Source organism: Haematobia irritans, chromosome 3 (genome assembly GCF_050003625.1).
Source record: "Haematobia irritans isolate KBUSLIRL chromosome 3, ASM5000362v1, whole genome shotgun sequence".
NCBI classification, from domain to species: Eukaryota; Metazoa; Arthropoda; class Insecta; order Diptera; family Muscidae; genus Haematobia; species Haematobia irritans.
In genome coordinates, this window is record NC_134399.1 from 38,814,584 (window position 1) to 38,833,742 (window position 19,159).

The following is a 19,159-nucleotide window of genomic DNA, read 5'->3' on the forward strand; positions in this document are numbered from 1 at the left end:
TCCCTGCCATCATTTCAAAGTTCGATTTTATCCTATGATTACCATAGACCCTTTAGTGACACTATAACAATCCCCAATTCGGATATGAAATATACCTAAAACCATGTCCATGGCGATATCCAAATTCGCAGTCCAGTCGAAAGCCACTACAAAAGAAGCAGCGATTGTCACCTCAGAGCTTAAGTTTGTTTGCTAAACCCGAAAGTAATATGCCAGTAAATATGAGTTTCGGTTTCCGTTTAAAAAAAATATTCCCAAAATTATTTACGTTTTATATAAAATCGTCGCAGCCATCTTGGGAGAAAGTTTCAGAGGCTCCAATATATTTAGGAATTTCAAAGCTTGCTGACAATTACGACTACGCCATGGCGTTTATGCAAATTTACCAAGTGATAAAATATGGGGAACTAATATCGAAAAATATGACTGTTTTTGCTTGTCCCGACAAATCCCGGAATGTACGGCGCAATGTCCCGGATTTCGGCAACCATCATCTGGCAACCCTATCCGGGAAACTTTTTTCGCACCTCTGAGTAGACACCAGACATCGCGTTCTCAATTTGCTTAGCCGACAACGTGCTTGTGTCGACTGATCCTAATTTCTTTAGGATAAGCAAAGCATTTCTTCGTTCCTTGAATCTCTTTCGAGAGGGATTGCCTCCTTTTGATGTCGTCACCTTAGAAAAGGTTCGACTTGCCAAAGTGTCACCGCCAGTCGACCCGTCTACAGGTCGACTAATTGGGCCTGACTCTTGGTCGCTGCCCAAATTTATAACTTCAGTCGTTACCCGTCCACTGGGCCCTGAAGTTAGCAACCCAGTGGATGACTTTGAATTTGCTACATGGTGGTTTATTATTTCTACCACACGTGAAATTCGTAATAAGTACTTATTACGATGAAATACTCCGCTATTAGAAAACACGTCCGTTCAGTTCGACGGTTGAATAAGAATAGGTACCTATTACATATGGGCACTTCTAATTTTAACCGCTGAACCTTCTCGATTATTTCCTTCTGTTGAATCAACCAGATTGTTCCAAAAACATTAGCAGACTCCTTAAATTAACGTTTTCCAGGTCCGCCAGTAATCTTAAGCTAAAGCCCATAAAATCCGCTTACGCCTTATGCGCTTTACAAACTATCAGTTATACCGGACGACAGTGCTCGTGTCGAACATATCCCATATATTGTGCACATTATAAGTTGAGTCCGAAGGCATAATCGATACTGCTGCATGTTTATGGGATCGTTAACACATTTACCGATTATTTAGTCATCGCCGACAAGTCGTATCGATCCGACACACTTTATGATTCTTTACAAACACCGACATTCCGCCCGGTATAACTGATAATCTGTAATGCGCTTTACAGACTATCAGTTATTCCGGACGGAATGTCGGTGTTTGTATAGTTTATAATAATAATCAACAACTTCTGGATGAAAATGTGCATCACATCGTCAGTTTAATTCATATGCTATTATCAGTTTAAAATGGATAGTTTGTGAATTCCTTCTGCTAAAAATCAATTCTCACACGCGGTCCAGTACGTTCCTAATTTCAAATTGCTCGCATGTTAATAAAAGGAAGGAACCAAAAGGAAGGAACCAAAAGGAAGGAAATCGAATTATCAATGCAAGTGTTTACTAATAATGTTTAAGATATTTAAAGTTTTGTTGTTTGTTTTTTTTTTTTTTTTGTTCTTATTTGTTGACGAAAAACCACATGGTTTTCAATACTACTTTGGACAACAAAGTTCGTGGAAGAAATAAAAAAATGTGGACATTTTTTAATAATCAATTGAAATTGCTTATAATAATTGGTAAGTAAAATTAAAACACGAAATGAAAACTTTAAGGAAGTCACTAAAATCAAATCTCTTTGCAGACAACTAAAATATTTGGATGGTGATTCTTGGACACATTAAGAGACTGGCCGATGAAAAATTATAGTGGCTTATCGAGAAGAGAAAGTTTCCATAAATCAAAGTGCAACCAAAAAAACTTGGTATTTATTCTTTTCCATATCAACAACTACTGGATGATAATTCGCATCACATCGATAGTTTAATTTACATCGCATCATCGGTTTAATTTGTTATTTTGTGAATTGAAATTGCTGGAAATTTATTCCAATTATCTAGTCATCAAGTTCCTGAAAATTGCCAGTATTTTAATAACAACAATTTTGTAAAACCAACGTTCTTGAGGAAAACACGAAGTACGTGGTCAGTTGGAAGAAATACAAATTGGTAAGTCAAAATGAAAACATAATGGAAATCACAAAACTCGATTGTTTTGCAGAAAACTAAAATCATTGGATGGTATATTCTTGGAAGATGTTGGCCGATGAAAAACCGATGAAGGGAAAAACAAAGAAAAGTTTTCAGAAAACTTACAAGGTGCAACCAATTAAAACAAAGTGCAACAATTCCTATATCAAGGACTTCTGGATGAAAATGTGCATTACATCAATTTACATCCCGTCATCAGTTTGATATTTTGTGATTTCCTCTTGCTGGAATCTATTCTAACACACAAGCCAGCAAGTTCCTCGATAGTAATTATTTCAAATTGCCAGGATATTAATTAATAGTTATTTGACACCAACATTATGGAGGAAATGGAATTATACATGTAAAAATGTTTAAGATATTTAAAGTTGTATTCATAGTTTTATTTATTAATACGTTTAATAAGATAATTACATTTTGATTGGTATTATATTATTATTTTTATATATTATTAATGTTATTTTTAAGACTATTATATTTGTTAACGAAAAAAATAATAAAATTTACAAAATCTCTAGAAATTTAGTATTGACTTTCAGTTAGAACTAGGATTGACTTTCATACAAATTGTGGTTTGAAAGTATTCGCAACAATGCTAATTTTTTATTTTTATCACATTGAAAACTGTTTGAGAAATTATTGAGTAGCGATGCATTTCAATTTGAAGATTACAATTGAGAAATTATTGCTATAGGCCGGTATGCACCTCTAGCGAAATTTTCGGTAGCAAAAATTTATTTAAGTCTACAACAAAAAAACAGGGCCGTGTACACAAATTTTAAACCAGCTAATCGCTTTTAAAAATTGTTAATATAGGTTCCAAATATTCCTCAAATAAATTGTTTATTATTTACAGACCTTTTAAAACTTTTACGCACACAATGATTGTAATAAATTAAATGTTTGCTGCCAAAATATGCTTTTGACAACCCTGTTATTTTCATTAGAGGTGCGTACCAGCTTACGAAATTGAACGCTACCGAAAATTTCGTTAGCATAAATAGCAATGCATTTCTTATGGGAATGAAAATTTTCGCTAGAGGTGCATACCGGCCTTATTGTGTTGAATTTTACTGTTGAGGGTAATGTCTGTTTTTTGTTGAGAACGCGATTTTCTCAACAATTTCTCAACTTGAATATTACCCTAATCCTTTGAAAAAATGTTTGAAAAATTATTGAATTTTAGTATTTTTCAAACGTTTGTATTTATTGGGTGTTTAATGAAAAAAGAGAAAAGAGAAGAGAAAAACTAAAAATTACGGGATATGTCAAAATCTGTTCCATAAAGAGTTTTTTTATTTTTTTTTTCGAATTTAGCAGATCAAAATACATAAGAAATGTTGCCTCTCATATACATGATTTTTTTTGTAAACTAGTGTAATTTTTGTTAAAATGTTTGATTTTCCACCCAAAATTCGTCATTATCAAGTTGCTATAATAATTTTGCAAAAATTTAGCTCAGAAAATTTTAATGAAATATAAATGTGATTGTAAGATTGGTTGTACAACTAATCTTATTGCCATTCGAATAACTCCAAATTGATTTTATAATGAATAATTGGCCGCAGCCGTCGCCGATAAAAATGGGTTGGCTTCAATCTCTGGTATCACAATGGACTGAATAGTTTAAGTGAGCCTGAAACTTAATCGGGCTGACTCATTCTCTGCCCAATAAACACAGGATGAGCGTTTTTCAACTGCAACAACTTTTCAGTTTAAGGGTAAATGTAATTTTCAACATAAATTCAACTTTACTTGAAAAAGCTCATCTTCAATACATCTTCAAATTGTTTGCGAATTGCTTCCAATTTGCCAAAATGTTGACGAAATCTTTGAAGATAATATGAGAAAACTTTGACAAAACACTACCCTACATGCAACGAAAAAACCATGTGGTTTTTAATACTTCTTTGTACAACGAAGTTCGTGGTCAATTGGAAGAAATAAAAAAAATAGACATATAACTGAATTAACTCCAAATAGTTTATAATAATAGGTAAGTGAAAATAAAAAAGGAAATAATATGTTAAGGAAGTCACTAAATGTATATCTCTTTGCCGAAAACTAAAATTATGGATTATACGTTCCTGAAAACATTAAAAAGCTGACCGATGAAAATGTTGGACAATTAACTGGAACTGCTTCAAATAGTTTATAATAATTGGTAAGTTAATATGAAAAATAAATCAACATTTTAGAGAAGTCACTAAATTTAAATCTAAACTAAAATCTTTAAACTTTTTACTTCAAATTTAGAACTGCTTACCTTCGTTTTTAAATACAATTTTATGTATTTATGTAAGCAATTTTTTCTTCAATAAAATACATGTTTTATTAATATATTAAATATATTTATTTAGAATCAACAGCATCGACTGGCCTTGAAATATTAAAACACATTTTTTTCTTCTTCTAGTACCTTTCACTTTGAATAAGTTGCTGCCTTTTACAATTTCAATACCTACAAATATAAACAAAAAAAATCCTAAACCAATTTTTCACAAAAGGTTAGCGTCACTGAATATTACCTAATAATTGAAGATTTCAAAATCAAGTCGAATGAAGGGTTGTTATTCTGCTGGTGTTTTCTTTGTTTATAAACCAATTTAAAAAAAAAAACGAACATTTTTCTCACTAATTTAAAATAACAAATATTTTATATATTTTATTTGTTTTTTGTTATATTATTTTACAATATTATTTTTTAACAATCTCTCCGTATACCATAACAACGTGATTCCAACTAAAAAAAAACAACCCATGATACAATGATTGTAAGGTAGCCTCTGTAGAACAAAAATAACAACAAAAACATAAAAGCAGCTCATCATAACGTCAAACTAAATGTCGGTAAAAAGTAAATAAACAAATACAAAAATGTTTGTTTTGATTTTGTGTTGCTCATGAGAAATGTTTTTTTTGTTTGGTATGGAAATACATTGTGAGTGGAAATATTCAAACGCGTGCAATAATTTTGGAATTTCTGTATCCAGACAACACTTTCGCATTTTCCGTTGAATTTTGTTTCTCCGAATGTCAAATACAATTTAAATTTAAGACGTTAATTACAACATAATTTAAAAATGTATACAATATTTTTGACATTATGATGAGCCGTTCAAAGTCACCTGACGGAATAAGGCTACCTTATAATCATTGTATCATGAAACAACCCACGCGCAAACACATCGATGACAGGTATCGATTACAGGTAAATAAAAGAAATGTAGGAAATTTTCCCATATTCTAACAAGTGTGTTTCCTTAAGTTTTGAAAGGATTGAATACTTCTTAGTACGAATGAACTAAAACAATTTTCTATTCCAAGTGTTATTCGTATGTATGATAAGCTTTCTATAATAAAGGAAGTCAGAATTATCATTTTATAAGAAATCTTACTAAATTTGAAACTTGGTTTTAGTTCGGTTTTTGTTTATTTTTACGAATGCTTTGTTATCAGTGAATAAAATTTTCTTTTTCAGTAGTAAATTCTTATACCCAGCGAAGAAAACAGTATTAGTAAAATGCCATGCCTTATTCTAGTTAATGAACTATTCCTAACTGCTTTCAGTTTAGGATTTTTTTACTGAAACAAGTAAATGTTATTATTTCACACAAAAATTTAACTGAATGCAAATAAAATGGCTAAACTAAATTGATGAACATTTTTTCCTTTAGTTTCGAAGGCACTTTTTTCTGGGTGTATTTATTTTTCAATTAGTATTGTAATGTATTATGTAGTGTAGTGTATTATTATATATTTTATTTTGACGAAAATGAATAAATTATACAAAATTCATAGAATTTTAGCTTCGACTTTCAATTAAAAGTGGGAATATCATTTATACAAATTTTGGTTGAAAAGTATATGCAACAATGTTAGTTTTTAATTTGACTCCCATCGAAAATTGTTTGAGAAATTATTGAGTAGCGATGCATTTCAGTATGAGAATAAGTCTTGAGAAATCATTGCTAATGTGTTGAATTTTACTGTTGAGGGTAATGTCTGTTTTTTGTTGAGAACGCGATTTTCTCAACAATTTCTTTACTCGAATATTACCCTAATCCTTTGAAAAAATGTTTGAAAAATTGTTGAAATTTATCATTTTTCAAACGTTTGTGTTTATTGGGTGGTCTCGAAATGTTGGACAGGGGCATTATCATACGTATAAACTTATAGTATGAACGGTGTAAAACGCGAACGCCTCATGAAAAACATTGGTGGGCCTAATAGAGACTCTCAGCGCCATCTGTTGTATCAATACTTGTGCCTTCGCTAAGGAGATAATAATTCGCTATCTTGTTGAGAATTATCTTTGTATGCTACTATTGTGCATTTCTTCTTAAACGTAAATCCATCTTTTCTCAGATGTTTAATAACTATTGAAATGTTTAATAACATTTAACAATTGCCGACGTATTATTCCCATCAAGAAATAATTTATTTGTATTACGATAAAGTTTTTTAATACGGGGCCCTATTGTAATTACGCTGGAAATACGTGATTCGTGCTCACCATGCATATAAAACAGGTAAACTGTGATACTTTAAAGATTTGGCGCATATAAATAGTACTTATTATGTTTTTCTTATTCAGATAATAATCCAAGGATTTAAAAGTTACAAAGATCAGACGGTTGTAGAACCTTTTGATAAGAGACATAATGTAGTTGTTGGCAGAAATGGGTCTGGTAAAAGCAACTTCTTTTATGGTAAGTAAAAATACCATATTTATTTGTCTGGATAGTCTTGCTAGTAAATCTTGGCAAGCCAGCATGTATTTCCTTGGAAGGTCAAAACAGTGGTTAATCTTCCGCCATTAAGACATTTCTGACTACTCTGAAGCTTCTCTATATGGTTCCACACATAGTAGACATGCCGGTCGGATTCTGTTACACAAATTTGGTCCCTTTAAACTTAACATACGTTTATTAATAAAAATAGAAGTTCACCAACTGTGGCGTCCATAGTGAGCCTGAAATAATAAGCTACCATTGCTTGAGGGCTACTTGAAACAAAACTCATATTGGGATGTGATGATAATGATTAAATAAATAAATGTTTGAATTTGAATTTAATGTGCATCATAATGTATTGGAAAGCTGTAATATTATTAGGTTCCGCGAACAGAGTTTGTTTTGCGTACTAACCGAACATGGGAGATTAACTTGCTTGCCTCTAGAAACAAGCATTATATTTTGGACGTTATCATTATATTATAGCAGCACAAAGATTAGCATCGGATTTGGAGTCATATTAGAAAATATTTTCTCAGATCATAGTTTTACCAATTTCAAGCTGGCTGTTACTGCTACAAAGACCCTATTTAAAGAAATGAGATGGTACTGAAATGCCAGAGATGAATTTTAACCTTGTGCAGAATATTTAAAGGGTTTGGGGCAGATTACAAAATCCATCAACATCTCACTTAAAGCACCATGTCCTCTAAATAAGCAGACGAGAAAACTCGACCGCCCCTCACCGAATTGCGTAAATTTCATATATGGTGTGTCATTCGGTGGCTGATTCCAACGAAGTGATCCATAGCCGGGGGAAGTACGCGGGTCTTAAGATATAGCCCTAGAAAGGGTAAAAAAAATTTTAAAATATCTCCTTTGTTTTTTCCTATCCTATCTGAACAAAATTGGTATCGTATGGTAGCTGCATAAACCAAGATTATATAAAGACATCGTTTGACAATTCACCATGGTTTTGTTTATTTGCAGTGCGCAGTCATTCCACTCAATTGCGCAGTCAAGTGACTCAATTTCTTTTTGGAAAACGAGAATAACCAAACAAATCAGCCAATTTGCATTACAAAAAAGGTGTAGATGTATAGAATTTTGTATGTTTTTTTCAATATTTGGCGTTTCATGAAGAGAACAAAGGAAAGAAAACAAATTAAAGCCAAATTAAAAAATCACTATTACAGACGAAAAAGAGCTATCTACGGTGTGCAGACAAACTACAGCGCTGTGAATTCACTTGAGATGTCTATACCTTCCTTAGGTTAGGTTGGTTGGTCTATGGTAGCTGTGAGTGATAATGCCACAAGTGGTTGTTTTAATTTTAGATAAAGCAAATTGGTCAGGAAGACCATTTGATATTTTTCCTAGTGATCAAAAAATAAATCTATCATTGGTTAGAGCAGAACATACCTCTGTTAATTAGTTTTGCTATTCGAGCCATAAAATGCTTTTTCGTGTATACAATTCATATAACGCATACAGAAAAAAATTTACGGTTTTCTAATTAAAAATTTAATTGATCAAATATTTGTATAATAGAATTTTTTAGTTGGCATTGGTAAAAGATACTATTATTTTTGCGATTAAATTTTAATTTAATTGGATAAATTAATTCTTTCTTATATGCGAGTCCAAATTGCGATGAAACCATTTAGAGAATCTTTGAAAGGCTCAGAAATGTATCCTGCATTACTGAGTGGGGATAATCAAACTCTGAAAACATTTTGTGGTTTTTGATCGAGATTGCGATTAAATCCTTAACCCTCAGTATGCAAGGCGGGCATGCTTACCAATGTGCCACGGTGACTCCCAAATTTATATTAAAAATAAAAAATCAAACAATACAAAGTATATATCTTTCTTAGCTATCCAGTTTGTTTTAAGTGATGAATTTACTCATTTACGACCCGAGCAGCGTCAAGGTCTGCTGCACGAAGGTACTGGCGCCAGAGTTATATCAGCATACGTGGAAATAGTATTTGACAATTCTGATAATAGAGTGCCTGTAAGTGTAATGTAATTAATATCTCTAAATATATTAGGTATTTAAATGAAATGTATAAATAGTTTTTGAATCCACACATACTATTTTTTTAATTTATTGCCCCAAATATGATGCATTTAATATGTATCTCAAATATTTTATAGAATTTTATAAAAATTAAAGAAAATTAAATTGAAATTGAAATTTGGGTCCTAAACACACAGAAAACAATTACATCATTTATAAACATATTAAATTAAAACCTGAGTTGATTTAATTATTATTTTAATCAAAGTTGAATAAAGTTAATTTAACCGATATCAACTAAAATACTCAAAATTAAAATACAATATGAAAACAAAGTAATTTTAAATTTCTAAACAGTTTGATTTCTGATACTGATACTATATTTAATATCTTTATATATTCGCATATATTAACATATTATTTCATGAAGATTGACAAAGATGAAATATTCTTACGACGTGTAATTGGCGCCAAAAAAGATCAATATTTTTTGAATAAAAAGGTTGTTCCTCGCACTGAAGTTGTCAACTTATTGGAATCTGCTGGCTTTTCTAATTCAAATCCTTATTATATTGTGAAACAAGGAAAAATTAACCAAATGGCCACCGCAGCTGACTCATATAGGTTGAAATTATTACGTGAAGTAGCTGGAACTCGAGTATATGATGAAAGAAAAGAAGAGTCACTTAATATACTTCGCGAAACTGAAGGCAAACTTGAAAAGATTTCAGAATACCTTAAAACAATAGAAGACAGATTAAAGACACTTGAAGAAGAAAAGGAGGAACTCAAAGAGTATCAAAAGTGGGACAAGGCGCGGCGCACACTGGAGTACATAATACACGAAACTGAATTGAAGGATACGAAAAAATCTTTAGAAGACATTCAACAGCAACGAAAGTCATCTTTTGATAAGAAAAAAGTGTACAATTTGGAAATTCAAAAAGCACAAGAGAAAATTAAGGAAATTCAAAAAAACTTGAAGGATGCAAAGAAGAATGTCCAAAGTACTAAGGAAGAACGTTCAATACTTCTAACAGAGCAGCAACAACTTTTGCGCGAAAAAACTAAATTAGATTTGACCATTGTGGATCTGAATGACGAAGTCCAAGGTGATAATAAATCTAAGGAACGCGCAGATCAGGAATTGAAGAAACTTAAGGTGACCATTAGCGAAAAAGAAAGAGAACTTGAAGACGTCAAACCTAAATATGAGGCAATGAAGCGAAAAGAGGAAGAATGCTCTCGTGAGCTTGCTTTAAAAGAACAGAAACGAAAAGAGTTGTACGCAAAACAAGGACGAGGATCCCAATTCTCCTCCCGTGAAGATCGCGATCGCTGGATACAAAACGAATTGAAATCAATAAGTAAACAAATTAAGGACAAAATAAATCACCACTCAAAATTAGTCGAAGATCTCAAAAAAGACGCGAATGCGGAAAAAGATTTAGGGCGAAAAATTGAAGAACATACCGCAGAATTGGAACAACTTCGATTCCAAATAGACGAACACAACAAAAAATATTATGAACTTAAAAAAACGAAAGACCACTACCAAGCTACGAGAAATGAGTTGTGGAGGAAAGAGACCCAAATGACCCAACAGTTGCAATCTCATAAAGAGGAACTATCAAAAACAGATCAGGCACTACGAAGCATGGCAGGAAAACCCATATTGAATGGACGCGATTCTGTTAGAAAAGTTTTAGACTCATTTCTAGAAAGAGGCGGTCAATGCGCAGACATTGCAAATGCTTATTATGGCCCAGTAATTGAAAATTTTAGTTGTGATAAGACTATATATACGGCAGTTGAAGTGACCGCTGGTAACAGGCTATTCCATCATATTGTTGAGTCTGACAAAGTAGGAACACAGATATTAAAGGAAATGAATAAACTTAAATTGCCGGGAGAGGTAACATTTATGCCATTAAACCGATTGCAAGTAAAAAATCATGACTATCCCGATGATCCAGACTCAATTCCAATGATTTCGAAATTAAAATACGATGAGCAACATGGAAAGGCATTGTGCTACATATTTGGAAAGACATTGATATGTAGAAATTTAGAAAGAGCCACAGAGTTAGCCAAATGTACCGGTTTAGATTGTGTGACTTTGGATGGAGATCAAGTTTCTTCTAAAGGATCGCTTACAGGAGGATACTTTAATACGTCTCGATCACGTTTGGAAATGCAAAAAAAGCGTACGGAATTAACAGCACAGATTCGAGACTTTGAAAAGGAGTTAACTAGAATTCGGAACGAACTGAAACAAATAGAAAATAATATTAACGCAGTCGTTTCCGAAATGCAAAAAACAGAAACGAAACAAGGAAAATCAAAGGATATTTTTGAGAAGGTGCAAGGTGAAATTCGTTTAATGAAAGAGGAACTGGTGCGAATTGAAAAATATCGGACTCCGAAAGAGAGATCTCTGGCTCAGTGTAAATCCAGTCTCGATGCAATGAATAGTACCAAATCTGGGTTAGAAGTCGAATTGAACCAGGAATTAATGTCTACATTATCAGTACACGATCAAAAAGAAATAGACCAACTTAATGAAGATATAAGAAAATTAAATCAAGAAAACAAGGAAGCCTTTACCCAGCGTATGCAGCTTGAGGTTATAAAGAATAAACTGGACAATTTATTAGTGAATAACTTATTTAGAAGAAGGGATGAATTGATTCAAGCACTGCAAGAGATATCAGTAGAAGACCGAAAAAGAAAATTGATAAATTGCAAAACCGAACTATGTGCTGCAGAGAAACGTATAAAAAAAGTAAATCAAGACTTGGAGGAAACGGAAAAAAGGTAATTACAAATATCTTTATGATACACTTAAATATATATAGTAATCTTCGTTTAATTGCCTCCTTGAAAATCTCCAAAAGTTTGCATTATGTTTTCCCAAATGGGGAAAAACCAAGTGTGCGTAATTACGATAACTGGGCAATTATGCCATGATTTAATAAATAGTAAAAGACCAAGAAGAAATCAAATCTTTTGCGTCGAAATTTCTGCTTATAGCCGTCGTATAGCATCAAGTGATATTCATCCTCCGGCAAATTGTCGGCGCTTTCCACCCACATCTCGGTTAGCATTCATAACAATGTGGTTGCCACATTTGCTACGAGTACATCGCACACGATTTTTGCAACACATTTTTTGGCAACTGTTATGTATAACGATGAGTACTAAGTTCGAGTTTAGCAGCAAAATTAAAAAAAGTTGTAAAATAAGTATAAAATTATACCTTTTTTATGCAAATTTTATTATAACTTGAAGGAGAATAGCCCAAAGCTACTTTTCATAGAGTTTTTATTCTTTAAAATTGATTATTTAAGAAAAGTAATCGTGAACAATTGCGATTTTGCGGCTAAAGGTGGGTATTAAGGTCGAGTTTAGCAGCTAAAATCGCCATTTTTCACGATTACTTTTCTTTAATAAACCACTTTAAGGAATACAACCTTTGTGAAAATTTGCTTTGGGCTATTCCCTATAAAATTTGCACAAATAAACACGAACTTAATACCCACCTTAAAAGTGAGTATTAAGTTCGAGTTTAAGGGAGTATTAAGTTCAAGTTTAGCTGCTAAAATCGCAATTTTCCACTATTACTTTTCTTTAATAATCCATTAAAAATAATATAAACTTTGTGAAAGGTTGCTTTGGGATATTTCCCATCAAGTTTTAATAAAATTTTCATCAAACTTAATACCCACCTTAAGGAGGTAAAATTGGTATTCGATATTCATATCTTCTGTTTAAAAAAATCTGATACAAAAGCAAAAGGATAACAAGTAAACAGAGACTGCAAAAAAACTAATAGTAGACTTCTAATTTTCATTATTAATATTATCTTTTGATGGCTAAAATTGATTTATCAACTTTGGATTATCTAACATCGAAAAATCTTTGATATACAAAAATTTGATTTTCGTTATTTAAATACGGAAAAAATCTGTGACGTTGTCTGCATTTACGATCAGCGTTGCCAGAATTGTTTCACCAAAAACCGCTAGATTTGCCCAAAAAAGCTAAAGAATTCTAAAAATAGCTAGAAAAAAGGCTAAATTTTTTTTTGTATCAAAAGTTACATTTTTGATTGAAATTTAGCAAACTTAAAGGCTTTATTTCACTTAAAATGCATATTACTTTAATTGTATTCATTTTACTTCTGCGAGACTATAACAATATTTAAATCATATTAGCTCTGTTTGCGTACTCGATACGTTTTGATTACTATCACACATTTTTACTGGTTGTCCTTCGTTTATATTTCACTAAAAACATTTTTCCCAGTAAAGATTTGCAATTATCAGCTGTTTAATCATCAACAAATCCAATTGCACTAGAATTAGAAAATATAAATATCTTTCGTTTTGATTAGTTTAAAACCGCTGAATTAATGATAAATTCGTGAACGTGTACACTTCTACTAATTTTACCTAAGAGAATAAAACCCATTCTTACTATCTTGCAAGTTTACACTGAATAACTTTTATTGGAAAATTACCTAAACAAACCTATTGTGGTCCAATTTTCGTAAAAGTAAATCCATTCCATTAACCCTCTAATGCCCCAATTTTTTCTTACATACACTGAAAAAAGCATGTCCGGTTCCAAAGATTTTGTACACTATTGATTTTGGTATTGATTCCGAATTGGAATTTATTCGTTTTTCAGCTTTTTCTTCATGAGCTATCAAAGAGCTTTAAAAACGCGCTAACGACAATTTAAATTTCCAAATTCAGACTCGACTTCAAGTAGAAATTATTCTATGTATACGTTTTTAAAATAAAGTGTTGAAAAACATCTTCTAGTTTTGAACGCTTTTTTGGTTTGTGGTCAAGATACAAAAACTCCACAAATTTAAAGACTTTTTCTTTAATTAATTACAATGCGAGCTATTGGACATGAAGATTAAGGAATTGGTATTATTATGCTATTGAATAGAAAATGCCAGATACCCATTTTACAAGCCTGACTATACATATGTTTCAGTGTTGGCTAATCCACATTTCCATAGTCTCTAGTAAGATCTGGCTGGGTGAGGTGATTCAATTTGGGTCTTATATGCTAATTTCTTATGGAAATTACACACGAAAATCATTTCTCCCAAGTTCAATCATTTTTCCACCACCACTGTGCATCATCTTCTCATATAGCTACAATCCCTTAATCTTATTTTTTCGATTTCAATTTGTTATTACATTACTGCTACAACAGATTGAAATCTATTTTTAGAGGAATTGCTGAATTCACCTGATTGGTGAACGATCACACAATGTCTTGTTTCTAGTCAACAACAACTACTGTGATAACTATTTGAAACTGGTTTCAAGGACACAACAACAATTCTAACGACAACATTAGTAGTGTTTTGTTTACCTTTTACGATGGGCTCATCGTAGCTTACTATTTTTATGTTAACCTTTAGTTTTAAGAATTTTTTTGAATTGACCCCAGCCTTCTTTCATGTAAAGATACCCATTTTTAAGTTGAATCACTTAACTATAAGGACAAAGCGATTTTATCGGCTTTTGGATAAGGAAAAAAGTTTATATAAGAGAAATTCACAAATGCTATTATAACCAAAATTTGCGTTCGTATTTTAAGGACGTGAACTCTTTGGCCTCACTACAATATTTTTCAGCGTACAAAGCAATTCACATCTACTATTTTAATTTAGTAATATCATAATAAATTTAGAATATTAGAAATGCATCGATAATTTTTGATTTGATATCAATGACCGTGTTAGATGTACAATTTTATTAATTTTGGATTTATAGTATCTAATTCTAATAATTTAGCAGAAAATAAATATTGATTAATTATAACGAAATATTTTTGTTGTTCATGTCACAGGGTCCAAGAAGCCGTACATTCACAGAAAACATTACAAGTGGAATTAGAAAATTGGATAAAAGCTGAAAAGGAAGTCGAAGAAAAAATTAACGAAGATTCCAAAAAAGTTGAAAAATGGGCCGCCAAAGAGAATTTACTTCTTCAAAAAATCGATGAATATACTGAAAAAATTGCATCTCTGGGCGCATTGCCCCAAACGGACCCAACCTATGCTAAAATGTCCTTAAAAAATTTGTTTAAAGAATTGGAGAAAGCTAACCATCATCTCAAAAAATATAATCATGTGAACAAGAAGGCCTTGGATCAATTTTTAAGTTTCTCCGAACAAAAAGAAAAATTGTATAAGAGGAAAGAAGAATTGGATGTTGGAGACCAAAAAATTCGAGAATTGATGCAATCACTCGAGATGCAAAAAGTGGAAGCTATACAATTTACATTCAAGCAAGTGGCAAAGAATTTTACTCTGGTATTCAAAAAATTAGTACCACAAGGAGCTGGGTATTTAATACTAAAAACAAAGGATAATGAAGGAGATGTGTCAGATCGCGAGGTCGCCAATTCGGATGCATTTACAGGAATTGGAATACGTGTGTCATTTACCGGCATTGAAGCAGAAATGAGAGAAATGAACCAGCTATCTGGCGGCCAAAAATCGTTGGTTGCATTGGCTCTTATATTTGCTATTCAGAAGTGCGATCCTGCCCCTTTTTATCTTTTTGATGAAATTGACCAGGTAAATATTAAAATACGTCAATCTCAAATTGACAAGTGTAAAATATGCTACACATTACTATTGCACAAGGATATATATCTGTTGGCTTCATTATATACAAATTGAATATATTTACTACTTATTTTTCATGACTAATAACATCACATACTTGGGTATACTTTTAGGCTTTAGATGCACAACACAGAAAGGCTGTCGCGGACATGATTCACGAGTTGAGCGATAAGGCTCAATTTATTACCACAACATTTCGGCCGGAATTATTGGAAAATGCCCACAAATTTTATGGCGTTCGGTTTAGGAATAAAGTAAGCCACATAGATTGCGTTACACGAGAGCAGGCTAAAGATTTCGTTGAAGACGACAATACCCATGCATAAATATTATATTACGTTTTAATTATAAAATATATTCGATATATGTAAGAAAAAGTGTAAAATAAACATTTAATGTGGTAATGCTTTTTAAACATTCGTCTTGCTTAAATTGTCGATACTTTCAATTACTATGTAGATAAATGAATATTGTCAAATAAAGGGACCCAATGAGGTTGAGGAAACAGCTGTCTTCCCATTTAGGACAACTTTTATATATTCATATAAAAAATCAATGTTTATGGGTTAATAGTTGCAACTTTTGTAACCCTTTGTAGAAAAACATCCCTTAAATATAAAGTTTTTTGCATTTCAGAGTCCATGTGGTGGGTCATTTCCTACCAGTTGTTGTTGTTGTAGCCCTTTGGAGTTGGTATTTTCGAGTTTTTAGTGAAATAAGCCTACTCCAAATGGGGGTTTGCAGTCCTTGGACAGGGTTGAAAACCCTGTGTCCGCCACGGACCGTAGGCCCGACTGCAACGAGGGCGGTACCAGTTGTAGTTGTCGCATATGTTGTACTGCATAGCTTTTATTTCAATTTGAGTTTTTCACTATATAACTAAAGACCGAGTGAACAGCGCTTAAAAGTGAAAAATTTGAGAATTTATTCAGTCTTTTTTAACCGCCCAACGGTGTTCTGATATTTTACATAAATTTAGTATATATTTAGTAGAAATTTAGTTCAATTTGAACTGTACACAATTCACCGTGTAAACGGCCTTTAAATGTGAAACTGTCAAATTTTTTCCCAATCGACAAGACGGCTCCGCGGCGTGCTACAATCTTATATGGCGTTCTCACCAAGCATATTTTGAATAGAGTATGTTCAGTCAGAGCATATTCCAAATTAGGGGCGTTTACATTATAAAATTGGCGTGTTTTGGTGGTAAACTTGTGTTTTTAACTTGATTTTAGTATGGTAGTATAGTTTTTAACTTGATGGGGTAAACGACTCATTTTGAAATGCTTATAAAGGGAAAATTTTCAAAACATGCATGCCCTGCCAACATTTTTTGAATTTGGGGGCGCTTCTGAGAATCCCCACTACGTCGAAAACAGTCATATACGATATCCAAAACTCCTCGGAAAAGCGCCGTCACTATTGAGAAGTTGTACCACGCCAAGTTACTACCAAAAAGTATCGCATGAGTGCAATTATTAGGTGCCCTTCTGGATACATTTAGAAGGACGCCAATAAGAGCCCCTTCAAACAATCAGACAAAGTGCATTTTAAGATAGTTGTAAAAGAAACATTGTGGTCAAGTAAAACACGATTGTTTAGATGTTTATTGATTTTATTAAACATTTATAAATTCTCATAAATATAACATTTACGGCCGTTTTCATGTATCTCCGTTAGACTTTAACTCCCACTTAGCAGAAAGTAAAATCGAAATATCTTCTCTCCGGTTAACTTTAACTGAAAAATTTTTAGCAGTTAAGTTTCTAACTGGCATATGAAATATATAGACAAGATGACAGACATGTCCATAGTACGGTTTAAAATTTCGTTAGCTAACGTAGCACTAACGGAGCTTCGTGAAAATGGGGGTTATACGACCCTGCCAGCATTTCAAAGTTCCATTTCAACCTCATCGTTACCACAGACTCGTAAATGTCACTTCAACCATCATGAAAAGGTACATCAAAAAGTACATGCAAGTAATTTGCCATCCCTACTGTTAAAAAAGCCATTTTTTTGTGAAACGCCAAGCGCAACCAGCTTGTTATATTTTAATTAAATAAAAACGAATATAAAGTTCTGAAAACATAGATTATACGCTTAAAATTGTGAAAGGTATATTGGTGAACAATTTGGTGATTTTCCAAATGGAATAAAGTGATTGTTTTTCAGATATTTTACAGACACGCTGCCTCCATGGAATAAAAACACTGGTTGATAGACGCAGCAACATGTAACTCACTACTTGTAACTCAACATAATCATTAATGCCAAAAATTATGTTAAATGTAATGTGATAGTGGTACAAATGTTATATTTTTAAGAATTTGTAAATGTTTAATCAAATTAATAAATATCTAAACAAACGTGTTTTACTCGACCACAATGATTCTTTTACAACTATCTTAAAATTCACTTTTTCTGATTGTTTGGAGGGTCCCTTATTGGCGTCGTTCTAAATTGATCTATAAAGGCACCTAATAATTGCACTCATGCGAAACATTTTTGTAGTAACTTGGCGTGGTACAACTTCTCAATAGTGACGGCGCTTTTCCGACGAGTTTTTGATGTCGTATATGATTGTTTTCGACGTAGTGGGGATTCTCAAAAGAGTCCCCAAATTCAAAAAATGTTGGCAGGGGACTATCACATCACATTTAACATATTTTTATGCATTAATAAAAGATTGATGTTGAGTTACAAGTTGCAAGTTACATGTTGTAGCGTCTATCAGCCAGTGCTTTTATTTCCAATGGAGGCAGCGTGTCTGGAAAAATATTTGAAAAACTATCACTTTATTCCATTTGGAAAGTCAAAAATTGTTCACCAATATACCTTTCACAATTTTAAGCGAAATAACTATCTTTTCAGCACTTCATTATCATTTTTATTTAAATAAATTATAAGAAGCTAGATGTGCTTGTTGTTTCACAAAATATAAAATGGCTCTTGTAACAATAGTGATGGCAAAGTACTTTCTTGCGAATAGTGATGGCAAAATACTATCACAGTTGGCGATTGTTGCAGTGTCACTTACGAGTCTGTGGTAGCGATGAGGATGAAATGGAACTTTGAAATGCTGGCAGGGTGGTGAGAATGCCAAATTACTTTTAATGCGCTTTACAGACTATCAGTTATTCCGGACGGAATGTCGTTGTTTGCAAGGAATCTTACAGTGTGCCGGATCGATACGACTTGTCGGCGATGACTAAATAATCGGTAAATGTGTTCTCGATCCCATAAACATGCAGCAGTATCGATTATGCCTTCGGACTTAACTTATATTGTGCACAATATATGGGATATGTTCGACACGAGCACTGTCGTCCGGAATAACTGATAGTCTGTAAAGCGCATAACCCCTGCCAACATTTTTTGAATTTGGGGGCGCTTATGAGAATCGCCACTACGTCGAAAACAGTCGTATACGATATCCAACAC

The 19,159-nt window shown here is 32.7% G+C and overlaps 1 protein-coding gene and 2 long non-coding RNA genes across 3 annotated transcripts; all 3 read left to right on the forward strand.

Moving 5' to 3' along the window:
* The first annotated feature begins 1,440 nt into the window (after positions 1-1,440).
* On the forward strand, positions 1,441-2,816 carry LOC142229401 (uncharacterized). The gene is made up of 3 exons (XR_012720398.1): positions 1,441-1,824; positions 1,890-2,253; positions 2,306-2,816. It is a non-coding gene; the product is annotated as an uncharacterized LOC142229401 (long non-coding RNA).
* Positions 2,817-6,631: 3,815 nt separating this feature from the next.
* Positions 6,632-16,130, forward strand: SMC3 (structural maintenance of chromosomes 3). The gene is made up of 6 exons (XM_075298798.1): positions 6,632-6,827; positions 6,893-7,007; positions 8,909-9,048; positions 9,485-11,871; positions 14,932-15,664; positions 15,829-16,130. The coding sequence occupies exons 1-6, from the start codon at positions 6,813-6,815 to the stop codon at positions 16,039-16,041; spliced, it is 3,603 nt and encodes a 1,200-aa protein (XP_075154913.1). The 5' UTR covers positions 6,632-6,812; the 3' UTR covers positions 16,042-16,130.
* A 1,433-nt stretch (positions 16,131-17,563) lies between these two features.
* LOC142230242 (uncharacterized) lies at positions 17,564-18,104 on the forward strand. The gene is made up of 2 exons (XR_012720616.1): positions 17,564-17,833; positions 17,891-18,104. It is a non-coding gene; the product is annotated as an uncharacterized LOC142230242 (long non-coding RNA).
* Positions 18,105-19,159: the final 1,055 nt, after the last annotated feature.

Excerpts from the sequence above, each read along its gene's own strand:
- SMC3 (XM_075298798.1), top strand. Across the intron at positions 7,008-8,908 it reads TAAAAGCAACTTCTTTTATG|CTATCCAGTTTGTTTTAAGT; the intron begins GTAAGTAAAAAT and ends TATCTTTCTTAG. Across the intron at positions 9,049-9,484 it reads ATTCTGATAATAGAGTGCCT|ATTGACAAAGATGAAATATT; the intron begins GTAAGTGTAATG and ends TATTTCATGAAG.